Here is a 19,376-nt window from a genome sequence, read left to right as displayed (position 1 = left end):
CTAAATCAGCAGAATTAAGTTTGCAGTATTTTTTAGACAGTGAAAAGAAAAAGAGCATTGCATTAGGAATAGTGTTAAAAATAATTTGGTGCATTACAACAGTCTGATCAGCAGTGTGTTGGAGTGTTCCTCCCATAGCAACACCCTCACCACCACCACCACCACCACCACCACCACGCAGCAGACCCACAGACAGACAATGCCTGCGGAGTGTGAGCGGAGGTCACTCACTGCAGGGGGTCGTGCTGCCGTGCGTGCGTGTTCATGTTTTGAATTTGATGCGTGCGTGGTGTGGGGTGTCCTCCTCGGTTTGCCTTGCTGTTGAACCGCGACGCGTGAGTAAAACATCGCATTGAACACACACACACACGCATGCACGCGCACGCGCACACACACTCACACACACACACACACACACACACACACACACACACACACACACACACACACACACAGAGGAGTCCACGCAGTGCGTGTGCGTGAGCTGCCGCAGACCCCCAAGAATGACAGTATAAGCTATACATTATTATTATTATTATTATATTATTATTATCACTGTTAAAACACGGCACATGCTATGTTTCATACTGCCCATACATACATACAAATACATACATATATATTTTGATTATGGGTATTTTTATTGCTTTTATCTTTCGCCTTTTTATAATTGTTTTGCTTTTTGATTTAGACGATCTCATTCATTGATTCGTATTACTACTTTGTTCCACACAATCTCGCACAGAGTTGAACTTGCACGACTGCATGTGACGTTTACAAATCTTTAACGTTGAATCTTGGATTCACCTGCAGCAGGCTGTGGCTTGTGCTCAAACCCTTTTAATCGCAACCACACCTCAAATAGGAGAGATCAGACAATCCCTATATAATAACACAGGAATAGGACTTCAATAGTGTCAAAACACCGTGTACATGTTACAAAATAGTTGAATTTATTCGTTGTTATTATTATTATTATTGTCATTGTTATTATTATTATTGTCATGGTTATTATTAATAATATGATATTAAAACTACTCAAATGTTGCAGTGTAAATGGTGGTCTCATTTAATGGGGCATCCCTGAAAGTATGACAATCACAATAAGAGCAGCCAGACACTATTCTTTGTGATTTTTCAACAGCCTATGGCCAGGCCATCTCGATCTAAGCCTCTATCAAGGGCGTGCATGCGGATCAAGCCAGCGCAGCCCTCGTCCCCCGCCCCCCCCGCACACGGTGTCGTTTCTCGGCGCGGTGCCACCCGCATTTAGACCGACCCGGGTTAGCCAGCCCCCGCTGAAATACAACACGCCGCTCAGGACGTTACACCGGCTATGTACGCGTGGATTAGAGACGAGCTAATTAATTCTCTCACCTTCAGAATCTTCTCCGAATCGCGAGCAAGGCTAGAGCACGAGGGGGGACCAGACGAGGCTGCTTCTCGGGCTTTTTTTTTGTTGTTGTTGTTGTTGTTGTTGTTGTTGTTTTTTGGGGGTTTTTTTATGGCCGATAGGTGTGAACCGCAACTGCGGCTTTTATCGCCGCGCCGCTTCCCCCCGTGATAGCCGCACGCTCCTCTCGCTGGGAATAAAATAGACACTGGAGGTGGGCGAGCCGTCGGCCCGGGCCCGGAGAGAGCGCTTCCGGCGTGTCCGCCAATCCGGTGCGGGGACACGGTCCAAGCCGCGCCCTCGCGACGAAGGAGCCCAATCGCAACGCGCGACGCTCCCGCAGACCCCGCCTCCTCAATAAAGGCCGAAACGGCCTCCAATCGGAGCCGCCGTAAGAAAACGGCGGGGCCGGGCCTGACGTCAAGTGACGTGCGGGAGAGCCAATCGGCGGCGCGTAGCAGGTGCGCCGGAGCAGCGCCGGAGCCGAGCCCTTTGTTGGTTGTGCGCCGGGGCGAACGCCCAGTAGGCGCCGATATGCGGTCGCGTTCTGACGCGCCGCAGCGGTTCGTTCCCTCGGGTACGTGGATTCGAGATCCGTAGTTAAACTGAAAAAACCCCCCAAAAAAACACAACGAGCGTCAAATAAGAGGAAGCCGCCCCGGATTTCCCACTAAAACCTTCATGTCTCCAGTCGCCTTAGCGTCAGGCGGTTCGTTCCCTCGGGTACGTGGATTCGAGATCCGTAGTTAAACTGAAAAAAACCCCCCAAAAAAACACAACGAGCGTCAAATAAGAGGAAGCCGCCCCGGATTTCCCACTAAAACCTTCATGTCTCCAGTCGCCTTAGCGTCAGGGGGTCATGGGGTCAGGCTGGTGGGCCAGGGCAGTGGGGCCCGGTTCTGACACTGGTCCGTTTTTACAGTCATTCATCTTAGTTTTAAACCCAGCTTTAGTCCGGCTACGATCACTATTATAAAAAAAATAAATAACAAACAATCATGTAAAAGTGTGTTTTATTTGCTTGACAGCGCCAGTCAGTCACTCGGGGAGCACTTTAGACAGAAGAATCCTTGAAATGACATTTGAGAGTAGATCTTAGCAGTCTCAGTAGAATGTCTGTGGAAAGGAAACTATTTTTTTTATTTTATTGGTTTCACTTTTCTACAGTTAATTGATTGAATGTGCGGTATACATTTGAAAATAACTGAATTAAAATCAAATACAAGATTGATAGTGGAGCATACGCAACCAGGGAAATAAGTGGACCATCCATCTGGCTTTTTTTGTGGCCGCTTAAAAAACACAGTGGCTGGTGACATGGGACTCTAAGTTCAAGTTACATTCCATGAAAGTGGTGACAGGGTGGGAGACATGAGCCACCACGTAGGCTATAAAAAGAACACGGCGGCCATACAGAAGTCAAGGTATCAGGGAAGACAAACATAGAATGCCATTTACACTCATTTAAAATATAACACCTTGTCAAATACTATGGAAACCCTGTGCTGAGAAGCAACTCTGCTACTACAGAGGTTAATGAGTGATATTTGTCTCCTCTAGTAATATAGCACAAGTGCAAAACGCCAATATATTTTCCAGGTAGTTTACAATGTGTGGTATACATGTCTGCAATGCTTGTAGTGGAAGAATAATGATTACACGTTGAATACTATCAAACTGATTGAATACTACTGAATACCGATTACACTATTAATGTCATATGAAGTTGCAATTTCTGCAAACTAATTTGAGTATTTTAGCCAACACTCCACTTGTACTTAAGCCAATCCTCAATTCACTTGCGAAAATATCAACCATTCGATAGAAGCTAAATTTAGATGTCAAAGAATAGTGTACCGGTCTGCAACCTGTAACATAACTGACCAGTTACCAAAACAAAATCCAATGAACCTATAAATATATATAAAAAATAATTTAGCTGAGTACAACTTGCTAATACAACTAAAATGTACAATTGTTTCATATAGTACAATGCAGCCAAAGCATATGTATGGTATTGGCGCAACATATTGAGCAGATTCACAGTAACTACTTTGAACTGACATTTTGGTCCAATTAGCACAGCAGTGTATGTTGGGAAAATAAATAAAAAAAACTTCCTGTATCCACACAATAAAAAAAATAGGTTCAAACATATGTTGAGCATAAATAGACTGTATTGCCACAAACAAAGAACCAGTTCGATTTCAAGGCACCACCCATTGTACTACTCTCACAAATGTGAGATATAGACACTCACCAATACACAACACATTTTAGTTGCGTGTCACCTCTCATTTAATAAACATTTAAACACCTCTTCACGGATAGAAACGTGAAGGTATAGCAAGTTAACTACTGTTTCATTGTGACAACTCTGCCTGTGCAGTTGAAATTGTGTTTGAGTTGATTCTGTGGCTTCAAATCCTATATTGTCCATCAGAGCAACTGCTTGTCCCTGCTCCAGTTCCGGTGACACCGTCGAGACAATTGTATGAGGATAATGACATATTATCTAGCCAACTAAAATCCAAGAGTAACTGAGCAAAACATACACTTAATTTACTTCACAAAAAAACCACAGAGCAAGGTGAAAGTGAAATGACTAATATCATGTGATCCACTGACCTGCACAAAGTGACCATTGCCTTAATTAAGAGTAACTGCCTCATATCACTGCTATGTTTGAGAATGTCCCATTTATCTGTAGTGACAAAAGAATTTCGTGAACACCATATTTTGGATGAAATAAAGGAAATGTCAGTCAACTTTGTTTTGCATTGCATAGAAAAATAGCAACATACAGTACATTACATGAATCAGAAACCACTTGTTTCTCCATGATGGTTTAGTTCTCCATTAACTCTTAACAAGTAGTCCCGCACTGGAAGACACAACAGACCGTAGGCTCTAACCTTCACCTTATTACGGTTCTTACCATAACCCATGAAAACATTCAAATGTCAAATCCACATGAAATAGCTTGTGATGCAGTCCTTTCATTTTTCATGTCTCCACATTCACTCTGAAGTGAAGTTGAGAGTAAGAGCCATTTGGGGGCGCTGCTGCACACCCTGCCAGCTCAGTGTAAGCGATGCGCTGCTGTGGTAGTGAGGGGCCAGGGTCTGGAACTCTGGAAAAAAAATATTCTGAAAGATCGCCAGGTCCAATCAGCCAAGTGGGTCACCGTAGTGACCTGTCTCCCCGTCAGAGTGATCCCAAACATCCCACTCGGTCTTTCCCTCTCTGCTTGTCTGCCTGTCTCTGTCGAAGCGAAAGAGAGACAGAAAGTCTGTCTGTTTTGCTTTCTACCGCTGCCGCTAGTCTTGCTCTCTGTTTCTTTAACTCCTACCCTACTCTCACCCCTGTCAAGGTCTCTCCTTTTTTAATCATACAGTATATTGCACAAGTGCCAATGTTCCACCATTGCACCAACTATTGAAGGAACTCAAAATTAATGATCAATATGTTTGGGGCTTTTTTTCTCTATATCTGTTCCTTACCTTGAATGGGTCCCCATACGTGGTTTCTTCTACATCCTGAGCCTGTCTATCAATGCCTGATCATGCCTGTCTGTTTGCCTTATTCTCTGTCCCTTACTACTGCGACTTATTGGGCTCTGTTTCCTACATCCCTCTGCCCCCTCTGCCCTCTAGGGTCAGTTGTTGTGTGGATGTTCCGAGTGGGAGGGCCGTCGGGTCATGGGTGAGGGGGAGTGGGGATCACGGTCGGGATCATCATCATGGGAGACAGGCTGCAGAGCCACTTCATTCTCATAGCAGAATGATGAGTCCACACCCTGAATGTACTTCTGCTCGGCCAATTCCTTAGCGCTGCATGTGGGTGTGCTTGGGATCTCATATGTCCGATGGAAGAAAGAGTAATCCACCTAAGAAAAGAGTGGGAGAGAGAAAATGAGGATGATGACTGATATCACAGATGTCTACACTTTGTGAACTAACAAAAGTCTGTGTGTGTGTGTATATATAGAGACATGGAGAAATTTGTTGGTACCCTTACAGCTCATTCAAACAATTCTTCATTCAAGAGAAGAATTCAAGAGATCAATTATATTCGAAAATGGCCTGGACAGATTTGTTGGTACCCCTTCACTTTTTGAGTGACAGTGGGCTCCATGGAAAGACCCAGGGGAACTCCACTTTTTAAAGAAAAACATAAATAAGCCAGACTGGAATTTGCTAAAATGAATGTTGACAAGCCACAATGCTTCTGGGAAAATGTCCTTTGCACAGATAAGTCAAAACTGGAGCTTTTTGGCTTTGTCACATCAGCTCTATGTTCACAGATGAAAAAATGAAGCTTTCAAAGAAAAGAAAAACATAGCTACTGTGAAACATAGAGGAGGCTCGGTTATGTTTTGGGGCTGCTTTGCTGCATTGGGAACGGGGTGCCTTGAATCTGTGCAGGGCACAATGAAATCTCAGGACTATCAAGGTATTCTGGAGCGAAACGTACTGCCCAGTGTCAGAAAGCTCCGTCTCAGATGCAGGTCATGGGTCCTCCAACAGGATAATGACGCAAAACTCACAGCCTAAAGCACCCAACAATGGATAAGAACAAAACTATTCTGAAGTGGCCTTCTATGAGTCCTGATCTGAATCCAATTATGGAAAGAGCTGAAACATGCAGTCTGGAGAAGGCACCCTTCAAACCAGAGACAGCTGGAGCAGTTTGCTCAGGAAGAGTGGGCCAAACTACCTGCTGACAGGTGCACAAGTCTCATGGAGAGCTACAGAAATCGCTCGATTGCAGTGATTGCCTCTAAAGGTTGTGCAACAAAATATTAGGTTAAGGGTCCCATCATTTTTGTCCATGCCGTTTTCATTTGTTTTATTATGTAAAATATTCTGTTGAACCAAAAATCAAAAGCAAAGTCTGATTTCTATGAAATATGGAATAAACAATGATGGATGCCAATTACTTTTGTGAGTGTCAACTTATTTCAAAGAAAATTGTTGGTTCTTTTTTCGTCAAAAGGTACCAACAAATTTGTCCAGGCCATTTTAGAATATAATTGATCTCTTTAGCAATAATTTACCTCTTTTCACAGTGTCTTTGCTTGACTATATGGCATAACAAAGGCATGCAGGTATACATGAGAAAATTCCTTTTAATTTCATCACTTTTCAGGAGGAATGAAGCATTGTTTCAATGAGCTGTAAGGGTACCGACAAATTTGTCCACGTCTGCACACACACACATACACACACACACACACACACACACACACACACACACACACACACACACACACACACATACACACACACCATTGAAATCACCACTAATATTGTGTAGGTTCCCCTCGTGCTGCCAAAACAACTCTGACCCTGACATAGGCTCATCCATTGGACCCTAATCCCGGCCATCCACATGACTTAAAAGAAAATGTAATTCATCAGACCAGGCCACCTTCACCCTGTCGGCAGTTCACCGGTTGTCCTCCCTTGGACCACATATGGTAGGTACTACCAAAAACACCCCACAAGACCTGCGTTTTGGAGATGCTCAGATCCTTAAACTTGCCCATTTTTCCTGCTTCCAACACATCAACTTCAACAACTGATTGTTCACTTGCTGCCTAATAAATCCTACCCCTTATCAGTGGTTTTAATGTTGTGGCTGATCAGTGTCTACGCACGCGCGCGCACACACACACACACACACACACACACACACACACACACACACACACACACACACACACACACACACACACACACACACACACACACACACACACACACACACACACACACACACACACACACACACACTCTTATCCTCTTGGCTAACCTGGTAGCAGTCCTTCCTTTCGAAGAGCACAGGCTCAAAGCGGTGTCCCCACTGGATCTCAGAGGCTAGGTAGGAGCTCCGGCACTGTGTGGTCATGGCCGTAGCCTCCACCATCCCTTCGAGGATGACCACCACTTCCAGCTCAGAGTCCGCCTCCAGTGACTTGCGATCCATCTCGAAGAAGGGGGACTCGTTGTCAATCTCATGAACAATAGTCACCGGAGAGACCAGGAAGATGCGGTCGGTGCCGGTGTCGAAGCCCACGTTGATGTCCACGTTGTCCAGTGGAAGGAATTCTCCTTCTGGGGTCACCCTTGGCTGAGACCAGGTGGAATTGGGGGAAAAAAGGTATAGAAAGAAAACGAGAGAGGTTAAGTACAGCATGGGTTCTACACTAGAAATTGTAAAGTTAAACAATCCATTTCCAGTGCCACGTAGGCAAACGATCAGAAGAGACCAGAGTACATTTTTAAATATAAAGAACAAATGACCCTGAATTTGCAATAACTCAAAAAGAGGTGAGAGCACATAGAACAGAGGAGTATTTTCTGGGAATTTTTTTTTTTCATTATAGAATTCATATGCACAAAATTAACAAGGGAAAATACACTAGAAGCTTTTTATCTTGACCCAAACATTTATTATTCGGCTGTCAGTTTGTGCTCATGAGTCAAATTTGGCTTTACTTGTTTTTGGTTATACTCTTTCAATTCAAGTTTATCTATATATCCCTTAAGCACAGTACACTCTCAAAGGGCTTTCGCATTTCACAGAGAAATCAATAGCATCGCTAGTCTTGCCCCCACCCAGGCAAGGAAAAACTCCCAGAAAACCAGTCATTCATGATAATCATTTGCCCAGTCCTTTATATGAAGCAATCTCCAACCCCAGCATGGAGAGGAGTATTTCTCTGATCCCTGCAAACTTAATCCCATCTACCCTGTTTCATCTTTGATATGGTCATGCTATTAAATGTCATTGTTTTAACCTCGACATTCCACTGATCCATCCCATTGACCCTGTGGACAATAGGAGCGGCACACATGCCTTCCCACTCAGACAGACCAAATACAGAACACAACCACAAGGAAGCATGCACGGCAATAAGCAAGCACAGTCTAAAATTACCTACATAAGGCCAGACAAAGGGTAAAGAGCAGTACACACACACACACACACAACAGATAAGATAAGATAAGATAAGATAAGATAAGATAAGATAAACCTTTATTAGTCCCACAACGGGGAAATTTACATCGTTCCAGCAGAAAATAGAGAGCATATCAAGTACGCACTATAAACAATATAAAATATATGGAAACATAAAAAAAGCTACACCGCACAGGGGAAAATGAGATGACGAAAGACAATGGTTCTCGGTTAAAAAATCATGGGCAAGTTAATCCATAATAAATCTTCTAAACCCCCTCAGGGAGTATACAACAAGCGCTCATTAACTACGCACCACAGAATACAGGCCAGATGGTCTCTCGGCTTCAACCTCATTCATTCCCACTCTTTGACAAGCAGTTTTTCTCTAGTCCGTCCCTAACTCGATTTACTCTCCCCCTGGTTTCAATCTACTTTAACTGAAATCTTCCCGCTAATATGAATTCTATGCACCTTGCCTGTTCACCACAGCCTTTTCTATTAGGCCTGATCATGATACTTAATGACTTTTTTCGCCATGCCCAACTTGAATCTCATTTCAGTCTCTTACCTTCAAGAGTTGTGCTCGGACATGTGCCTCTACCAGGTGGCTCTTCCGTAGGTTGCCAACCCTCCACATCATGCAGGGCTTTCCATCCCTCAGCGCCACCACTGCTGTGTCAGAGAACAACAGTGTCTCGTTGCGCTTCTTGGGCTTGGCGATCTTTGCCATGACTGCCCCGATGATGAAGGCGTCAATGATGCAGCCCACGATGCACTGCAAGACGACCGCCAGCACCGCCAGGGGACATTCTTCGGTTACGCTTCGGAAGCCATAACCGATAGATGTCTGCGTCTCCAAGGAGAATAGAAAGGCTGCCATGAAGCTGTTCACCTGGAGGAAACATGGCTCCTCAACCATTGTCTCTCCATCAGCCTCGGCTTCAGCTCTAGCCTCTTCTGTTTCCACAAGAGCACTGGAGCTGGAGGTGAGGGGAATGGAGAGGTCTCCATGCGCAGTGGCGATGAGCCAGAAGGCAAACCCAAAGAGCAGCCAGGAGAGGAGGAAAGAGAGGGTGAAGATGACCAGCATCCAACGCCAGCGGATGTCCACACAGGTGGTGAAAAGGTCGCTCAGGTACCGCTGGCCCCTCTCGCTCATGTTGACAAAAGTGACGTTGCAGCGTCCGTCCTTGCCCACAAAGCGTTTCCGGGGCCGGCGGCCAGAGCGTCGTGTGGGGCGGCGGCTTGTAGTGGAAGGGGACGAAAGTGAATCCTGGTCTGAGGATGAACGGCCTTCCCCTCTTCCTCCTACACTACCGCCTCTGCTGCTCCTTAACCCTGAGCACACTGCTCTCACCCCGCCCTCTCCTCCTCCGCCTCCCCCGACTGACTCCCCTAAGGCACTCTGCCTCTGTGCATTGCTGCTGTTGCCCTGCAGGGGCAGAGCCTTGCCGTTGTGGGCATGGGTTGGTGAGGGACTGGTCGGAGTTCCGGACCCAGTCGGGCTCCCGCCCGCCCTTGCCGTATCTGCAGCGCTCTGTGCCAACCTCATGACCTCCTCCTCCTCCACTGGCCCATCAACCACAGCACTGAAACGTCGCTTTACACGTGCTGCTCCCATCATGCTCTATGTATTGAACAGCAACTGTCTTGTTTAGTATTCTTAAGAAAAAAAATCAAAATCAACGATGTCACTGTGTGTGCTATCCTTGTGATATAAAACACACAAATCCAAATGAACAAATGGTAACCAGAGGATTATTCCATCCAGGCCAGTGTACAGTCCGGTTCATTCCACCCCCCATGAGTGAAGTTGGTCCTTGTTCACAATGTTTATGCACACAGTGTTCAATAATACTGTATATCTCTGCTCAGGCAACAAAAGGTTGTATGCTGAAATAGGTCCTCAGTTGAAAAGAAATGTAATACCAGTGTCTATGATATAACTCCAGGTTGCAGAAAGTTTGAGATTATCAGGGCTCTATGACAAAAGCATACATGACAGGTACTGAACAATTTAAAACAATGCAAGGGAATCCCTGTGCAAGCAACATTATTTGGAAAATTAAAGGATGCGCAACCTTTTTCAAGGCACTATGTACTACACTACTACAACATGCAACCATAGGAAAAAAAAAGAACAGGAACAGAATGAATAGTACAACATATCACATTCAAGGTAGGCTTTGGTAAAACAATAGGATATTATTATCTATATCGTTCTACCATGCATTCTAGAGCAAGCTTAAGAACATGCCGTTTCTTACTGTCCAAGCTCTCCAGAGCTTTACCCAAGTAATGGCAAGGAGAAAACACAAACATTTTTTTTAATTCCTTGGAGGTATGTTGACATTAGTATTATCTAATGATATCATTTTAAAAGTAGAAAATATTAAATATATGAGCACAATGCTGTGCCAGTGTGCATATTGTGTAATATGCACTCACTCAATGCCACTGTCTCAGTTGACTGATCGGTCTTGTACCTGTTGTAATGAAGTCTTTACAAGTGAGAACAGTATTATGTTTGGTCAATGAGAGGGCCCCAAATACAACTCCTATTGTTTGCTGACGACTGTCTCAACTGTCTCGATGACTGCTTTTACAACTGTATATTATGTCTATTCAAATGCCATTGTCCTAAGGACTCCATCGACTCCGCTGCCATTAGTAATCATGAAACAGTGAAGCCCAGATAAACTGTTGACTACCTTATGTCTACCTTCCTGGCAGCAGATCTATCATCCAGAACAATTGCGAAATTAAGCAAAAGACAGTCAGACAAATAGAAGATAGACAGTGATCACTTTGATATGACCGACTTATCGACTTGCTAATTTATCTAATTTAAATAAACTATAATAACTCTTATACATAAAAATTAATTATTGATTATACACACAAATTATTGAATATATGTAGAAATATTGTTGAATCATTGAGGCTGCAAGCATTTCACCTCAGCGACTGTGGTTCTCTGAAGATCAGGGATCAAAGTTGTCAGATCATATCTAGTCCAGGGAGGGGGAGAGAACAGTGCATTTTCTTTCCAAACAATGAGCTTTGCTGGCCATAGTCTAACACTCAACATCCCTACTCCGCATGGACCGTAGCTTTGAAACAATATCAACAAGGCTACCTGAGTAAAGAGTTAGAAAGAATAGGACATTTAGATGTTGGTGCAATACACAGAGAGCATGTATACAATCTAATTGAAAATAAATCCTTCTGGCAAACAAAGGCAATCTTTCTTAAAAAATAAAAATAAAAGTACAGATATGTAAAACTCAATAAATACAAGTCTCTTCAAAGTGAAAAAGAAGGGTCATTCAAAATAGTCCAAAACGAGCTGCGTGGCAAAAAAAAATTCTGGTATTAAAAATAAAGTACTGCTTGAAGAGTTAGTCTTTACCTTCCAAAACCATTTCCATACAAATCTACTCTTGAATCCTGGAAATCATTAAGCCTCTGTGACTCAGTCCCTTGGGCTACGTGGATGGTATCGAGCCCCGATTGCTGACCCAGCACCAGGGGTAACAGGGCAACGGCAGGACAAAAGGTACCGCTACAGGTTCACAACAACACGAATACCCATGTCACTGGAACAGTAACAGAGGGGTAAAAAGCAAAGGGGCAAAAAGTGAAAATGGGGAAAGAGATCTCTCCTAAAGTGAGACGTAACGTAGGGGTTCATCGTTACTTGCTCGCTGCCTTCCTCCTCTCAGACATGTCCCACAGGAAACGTCGGGCTTCGCTCGGTAAGGATTACAGGAGAGAAAAAACATGCAATCTTTTTTTGCTTTGTTTTTCCTATCCGTTTACTCGGTTTTCTGTTATTTCACGTTTGCCCCCAAAATCTTCTGGAAAGGTGCAATATAGATTAAAAAAAGGGAGAAAAACATGGATAAATAAATAACACAACTGTAAAATAAATCATAAAAAATAATAGCGATAACCTAAGATGTGGCTATTCCTAAACAGTGTCTCATAAAAAAATGATGTGAATGTGAATTTACAACAATCTGAAGTGACAAGTACAACTCAGGATAGATTATAAAAATTTTTTCTCTTCCTCCACAGAAATATTTACAGTTTAAACAATTACATTTTTAATAATACTTTAATAGCACTTTGTACTATACAAATATAAGACCATAAACCTCTATGAACAAAATAATATATAGTAATAATATTAAATTTATGTTATTCTACAAATATATAAGCATAGATTTTAAATGGATAAAAAACCTACAGGTTGCATTGTCTTCCTGTGGATCCTTTGGTATATTCCATAACATGCTTTTACTCTGTTGGAATGAAACAGCAGGTCTTCTTCAAACTGTGGACTCCAAGAACCAGGATTTGGTTTGAGAAAACCGCAACCCGTTACACAGTGCAATCATGGGATCTGCAAAGCAAAACAAAAAGGACAACTTTTAATAAGCACTTTTATACTAAGCATTAGAATGATTATTACGTTTATTTTAATGGAATCAATTTGGGACCTGGCCAATTACAAAAATAAAGCCATCAACACAGTGAGTATGAATGACAAAACTTGTAAGTTTGATGTCATCATTGCAACTATATTTTTGTTATTAATAATTCTTGGTTATTCTTTTAGTTCTAGTCCATCAATCAGAATCACGATGTGGTAGAAGTTGATTAGAGTAATGCAGGGAATTTGGAAAATATTACAACTTCAGGGTGAGTGGCATTAGTGGATACAAACTACCGCACCTGTGTTTAGACGTCTTTTAGCAAAATGACTGCGCTGACTTGAAATGGTGACAGAATTTAATTGAACAGAGACAAAAGTTTGAAAAGACTGCATTAGCCCTATACTATGGGCACACACTCCAAAAAAAACCCCTGTATCCTAAAATAACATTGTGGAGCAACCTTCCTTTAAATTATTTTGATTACCATTTAAATGCGTAATGAAGGCTACGCATTGAAGACTCCTTCTCGTTTTCATCTCATGAGGCTACTGTTTGATGTGTCGTTTTGACAAATACCAGTGCTTTTGTCCATCCAATACAGCGGGTCGTTCAGTCTGAGGATCTTGTCCTAATGTGGCTTAAACGTGCATGACAAAATTATTATTAAGTCTGACAACTCCTGTAGGTTTAACACAAATTGACTAAGACTGATCAGGCTTTTTAGAGACCTCAGAGTGTATCAGCGAGTATATCGATTGTACGGCTGCAGTATGTCTCCTGTGAAATGTGTAGTGAACGTTTAATGTACGCTTTAAGAATAAAAGACATGGGGTGTGTCCACTGTGCCTACAGTATTGACATCTGTCATTTTAAAGCCAAATGTACTTTGGCCCATTTAAAATATCAATCCTGGTGATGCTACTGGCAGCACACCAAAAAGGCTGTAGCATAGATTCATTTTAGGGTAAGGAATTGTATATTTGTACAATGGAAAAGAAATCAAACGTTTCGCAGATCAACGGATCACTTAGCAATTATTTATATTAATGGTCAGATACAAAACAAACTGCATCTCACAGACTATAATCATAATAAAAAAATGATATACCACACACACACACACACACACACACACACACACACACACACACACACACACACACACACACACACACACACACACACACACACACACACACACACACACAGTATATCGCTGCAGTGGTGATGGGGTGCTGTGGATTATAGCTATGCTTGTGACTCCGGTAATCTCATCCATCATTTTGCTAATCCCTCGAGGACTTTAGATAACTTCCATGAGAAAAAGTGACAGGAATGTATGTGAACACACAGGTAGTATATAATATTAACACACCCAGGCCTGTGTGTTAGAGTAGCACAACAAAAACAAGTATTCAAAACAGGAACTCCTCATTATGTTGCAGACAGTAGGTGAAGTCTAAGGACAGACCAGTATGAAGTATAGTTATGGAATAAAAACAATGATCATAATTAGAAATAGGGTCAGACATTGTCTATTAAAAAAAAATCCAATTATAGCCATCCCCACATTCTAGGTCACTTTGCATACTTTTTAAAAGGCTGGCTGTGTCCCTCAATTCTGTGCTGTAATGTCAAAAATTATTTCCTGAGCGGGTCTGAACATGTTTGATTAAATACATTTTGTTGATGTGGATGTGTAAGTCACAACACACAATTAAGAGGCAATTCTAAATTTGAATAGAACTCAATGCAAAATGGGTCAGATGGAGCATGTACAGAAGCATCTCATTGCACTTTTATGTAAATACAATTCTAGGCTTTCATTAAGTGGCTAAGAGAAGTTTGCACCATCCGATACACAGGACATGCCTTATTTATATAAAAAAAACTTTCGCAGGATGACTTTCTTGGGATATGGATACACGGTATACATTACAACTAAAACTACTTTGATTAGTAGTTTTACTTTAAAAAAGACATGACGCTGCACAAAAACAAATCCAGTATGAAGTTCATAGGCGTTGGGAAAATTATGGTTATTATTATTTCTGTGACAGTTTTTTGTGCGGCAATTGTTTAAATGCAATGAAAAGAAAACAAACTTGATTAATATAATGGGTTATTTTGTTGTTTTTCCCAACAAACCCTCCACCTCCACTTATTTCTGAAAAAATATGTGAGGGCTACATTCATCACAATGGAGAAACTTCACGTAATACCTATTAATGATACCACGGAATTCAGACGTGCCCAGTTGGAAAGTCAGTGACACAAAAACCTCTTTATCAGCCATTTGAATAACTTACACATAACATAAGAAAATAACAAAAGTACTATTTTATAGTCATTTTAAAGGGCCGATATGAACCCCCGGAAAGCGACCCGTCCTGTCCATACAGCCGGTACAGAAATGAGTGCATTAGAGGGGTGGACTGACCTTAAGAGCTGCTATCTTTTTTAACAAGACTGAAGTGGTGCTGGATTGCAAATGACATGAACTGGGCAGACACGCTTGCGCTGTGTCTATGTGAGAACGCATGCGTGCGCATCTACTTTGCATGTGTGCGCGAGCGTGTTTGTGCAGACCGGGAGCCCTGTCGTCTGGAGGTGGCAAATGTTTCAAATTACTTTGCGCCTGGAACAGCCCCGCGGGGGCGTCTGGGAAGAGTGCCTGTGAAGTTGTCGCCAAACACCCTCCTGACCTCCAGGGCGGTCGCACATTCACAACGCCACCTGATAAACGTTGGGGTAGGCGTTTGGATCGTTAACGCTAAGCTTTATCAGCCAACTTAAACAGGTTATTAATAAAACACTCACAATATGGCTCTTGTTCGATTTATATGAGTTAGGTAACAGTATTAGTTTGTTGTTTGTATTGTTTTGTTATTAGGCTACATTTGAATGGTATTGCATGCTTAATATTGGCATGATTTCATTTTAATGACTACAAGATTAATGTAATAAACTGAACTGAAATGGCAAATGACAGTAGATAAGAGGTAACTGAAGTGTTGGTCCTTGTATCTACAACATTGACAGGTGGTGCCACAGCTTCAACGGCTCTTAATAAAATCTCACACTCGATTAACGCTGAAAAAATTTGATTATTTACCCAACTTAAATATATATATAATTCACTAGTAATATTTGAAGTCAGTGAATAATAAGTAAGTTCTGAGTATGAGTACTGATTATTTTACACGCTTTACTAAATGCTTTATTCTCGCATCCACTGCAGACCATGGGCAGACCTGCACATCTCAATCATGACTCTACACAACTACTTTCGGTTTTCCATATTTTTTGATAACTGAGAAAAAAAAATCTCTCTCTCTCTCTCTTTCTCCCTCCCTCCCCCTCTCCCTCTCTCCCTCCCACTCCTCCACCCACCCACCCTCCCTTCATCCAGATTATCTGACCATATTAAGGTGTTATGTGGACAGATTGGGTTTGCAGGAATATCATTTCAGTGTCATTGAATAAGCCACAGGATAAAATACTCCTCTTTTTGTCCCTGGCACTCAGTTCTTCTTTTCGGATTCTCGTTTTGTCATGTGCATGATCTCGGTGCCTTGTATTCTGGCATCATAGATGTAACATGGAAAACACAACATGAATGTTTTGAAATCATAAAATCTAAGATTATGGGGTTTTACTTTTTCTTCAAAGACATTACATAAACCAGATCAGGGAACCAGGCAAATGGACCAAAATTTTAAGTAAAACGTTCTCATAGTAAGAAAGCTGTTGGCAATTAATAAACAAACCTGGTTAAGAAGTTTAAAACATGTTTTCTCAAAGACGGCCAAATAATTATCAGCTTTATATTCAGGGCTGCTGTTGAAATAGTTTTTCCGCTTAGTGAAACGGTTTTCACCCCTCCACATTTGGAACGTGGAAAAAAAGAGCAATTTGCTATTATAAATCATACTGGATGTGTGTTTTGATCCATCCCAGTGGGCAGAGTCACAGTGTGGTTCAGGAAATGTCGAACTCGGCTTCTGATCGTGACGTGTCAACCTATATGGGTAGAGGTCAATAATCAACATTGACCAGTGGAGGTTTGAAACCAGGGCACAGACTCTGTTCCCCAATGTCACATGGTTCTCTGTGTCACAGCGGCTCCTCTTCCTGTTTGGCTTCCCCGAGCTCATCTGTTCTCCTCTACTTTATTTTGTAAACTATGGCTCAGAGCATCCGGAGACAGAGGAGCCATAGCTGCATCTTGGTGTGAACAGCGATTCTCAGATACAGTAGGAGTGGATGTCAAATAGAGGCAGAGCAACATCACGGCGCAGCAGGAACTTCCTGCACTGTCCGTCTGATCAATACGAAAACAATGAAATAATGCACTAGTGGCATCACTCTGTTGTGGTTCTGTGCATTTGGTGCAATGCCAGAATGACAAAGCATCCAGAGCAAGTGAAAAGCATAGAAATAACACCACTAATGACAGATTCTTATTCTTCCTTAAAAAATAATGGATATATCGAAATTGGGAATTTGATCGTTTTCTGATCAAAAGTAAAATCCTCCCATGGATTATGTCATTATGTGGAATTGTAAAATCAAAATTTTGCTTAAGGTACACATTTTGACCAGAAATTTTAAGCACGAAAGCGCTATGTTCATGTCTGGTTTCAAGCATTTTTAGTTTAAGCTTTTTTTTTTTGACTATTCTCAGCTCAATCAATGCTGTCTGAACATGCATTTAAAGAAAAACATTTTACTTTGATTATAGTTCAACTTAAATAGTGCAGTCCTCCAGCAGGGTAAATCATTTGGACAAAGAAATGGGTCTAATCTTTTCAGATGCTAAAAGTTATTTGGGTTACAGTAAAGTGTTCATGTTTACATTACACCAAATAAACTAGTTTGAAGTGTGTACAGCCAATTTCAGAAAATAACAATAAAAAATATTACAATAACATTTTATAACCATGAGGTTTTACTTTTATTGTAGGGCACCCTCAGGTTTATTGTCAGGCAGTCTTGGTGTAAAAATGCTACTTTACCAATTCTGAATTTATTTTAAATTAAGAAATATGGGCACATAAACAATCCAAATTAGGGATACAAATTAAAGGAATTTCCTTAATCGGTAGTTGTTAACCTTAACGAACAACATAAAAGCTGATGACATCACCAGGGGGAGGCGCCACGGTGCATGGGAACCTACGCCACGTTGTGCAACTCAAGACTTTGTGACTTGGCGCGAGGAGCACTTCTCCTCATTTCATTTCATTTCATTTCAAAATCGAGAAGTTTGAGGCAAGACTTGCTTGAGCTTGTGTGCGCATAGAGGCTTGTCTTTGAGCAAGTTAAATATTTAAACATTATGCTGTTCTCCAACGGAAGGAGTACCACAATGCCGCAAAACACGGGGTTAGATTGGAACAGAATATCTTCGTTTACGAAAAGACCAAAGAGATAAAATATCAATCAAACGACCCCGCCGACGTCAAACAGATAAGACGGTACATAAACACACACACACACATCTAGTTTGTAACATTTAACCACTGCAGAGCGATGGAGTCCACACCCTGCCCCGCGCACAACGCGAATGGACGTTCAGAACAACAACCCTGCACATTTATAGCAAATGGAACTCATCTCGTTCCTTCACCCGATCGAAAGTTTTCGAACGTTAGCGTGTCGGTGAAGCACAGAAGTTCGGCTAATTTCGGTCAAATGTCGTCGGTTTTTCAATTTCTGCTCTGTATGTGGCTCGATTTGGATGAAACTTGAACCAGATCAAGTCTAGAGCAGATATAGGACAATAAACAATAAAACGACTAAACATTACTAAAATTTTGATATATAATAACAGACACTAAATAATTGAGTTGAATATATATTATTGGAGTCATCACCATAGCAACATATCACTGGTTTGGTTTTGCCCCCCCCCCCCCCCCCCCCTTGCCGTTCAGAAAGTGCTGTTATCCCGTTCTACCGTGTTCCGTCCCAACGCAGCATTAGGATAAGATAAGATATTAGTTGTTGAACAACAATAAACATGTGGGTTGTTTACGCGCAGCCATGTTTGTCATTCTTCCGAAAGCCTCGATCTACTTCTACCACTGCTAATTTCTCTACTGGGCTGCCCCCTGTTGTTCCCATGAGTACTACTACTTCCTGGCTGGTTACTTTTGTTCTCGAAACACCCTGCGCCCCAAACACTCCCGTAGATACGAGGACAACAAGATGCTGATTGTTCAGTTCCCGATAAGACAAAATCTTAATCCAATAAATTCCCATTAACAATTCATCGATCGTCGATGAATTGTTAAGATCCCTAATGCAACGCTATTTTTGAACATTTCATTTGACGTTATGTTACAATTGCAACCAGTTTTTGCCATTCGGATCAGCCGCCTCGCCAACAGTTGCCGAGCGAGGGAAAAACGATTTGGCCTGCCTCCTCATCATCCTGTCGTCAGTTCAAGTAAAGGAAGAGAAAGAACAAAGGACCAAAAGTTGAGAAACAATAACGACAACACAGCCGTTGAGGCTGACTGGGATAGCTCTGGCACGCCGACCGCCCCTCGGGTCAAAAGACACAA

At 42.0% G+C, this 19,376-nt stretch overlaps 1 protein-coding gene across 1 annotated transcript; it reads right to left on the bottom strand.

The window, feature by feature from the left end:
• Window positions 1-5,051: 5,051 nt before the first annotated feature.
• kcnj14 (potassium inwardly rectifying channel subfamily J member 14) lies at window positions 5,052-9,986 on the bottom strand (the record flags this gene model as incomplete). The annotated part of the gene is made up of 3 exons (XM_080004750.1): window positions 5,052-5,282; window positions 7,211-7,528; window positions 8,931-9,986. 3 exons carry the CDS (start codon window positions 9,984-9,986, stop codon window positions 5,052-5,054), a joined length of 1,605 nt encoding a protein of 534 aa, XP_079860876.1.
• Between the last annotated feature and the right edge of the window lie 9,390 nt (window positions 9,987-19,376).

This window comes from Zeus faber (assembly GCF_960531495.2).
Source record: "Zeus faber genome assembly, chromosome: 8".
Lineage (NCBI taxonomy): Eukaryota > Metazoa > Chordata > Actinopteri > Zeiformes > Zeidae > Zeus > Zeus faber.
Note: the sequence above shows the minus strand (reverse complement) of the source record. Positions and strands in the feature narration are given on the sequence as shown.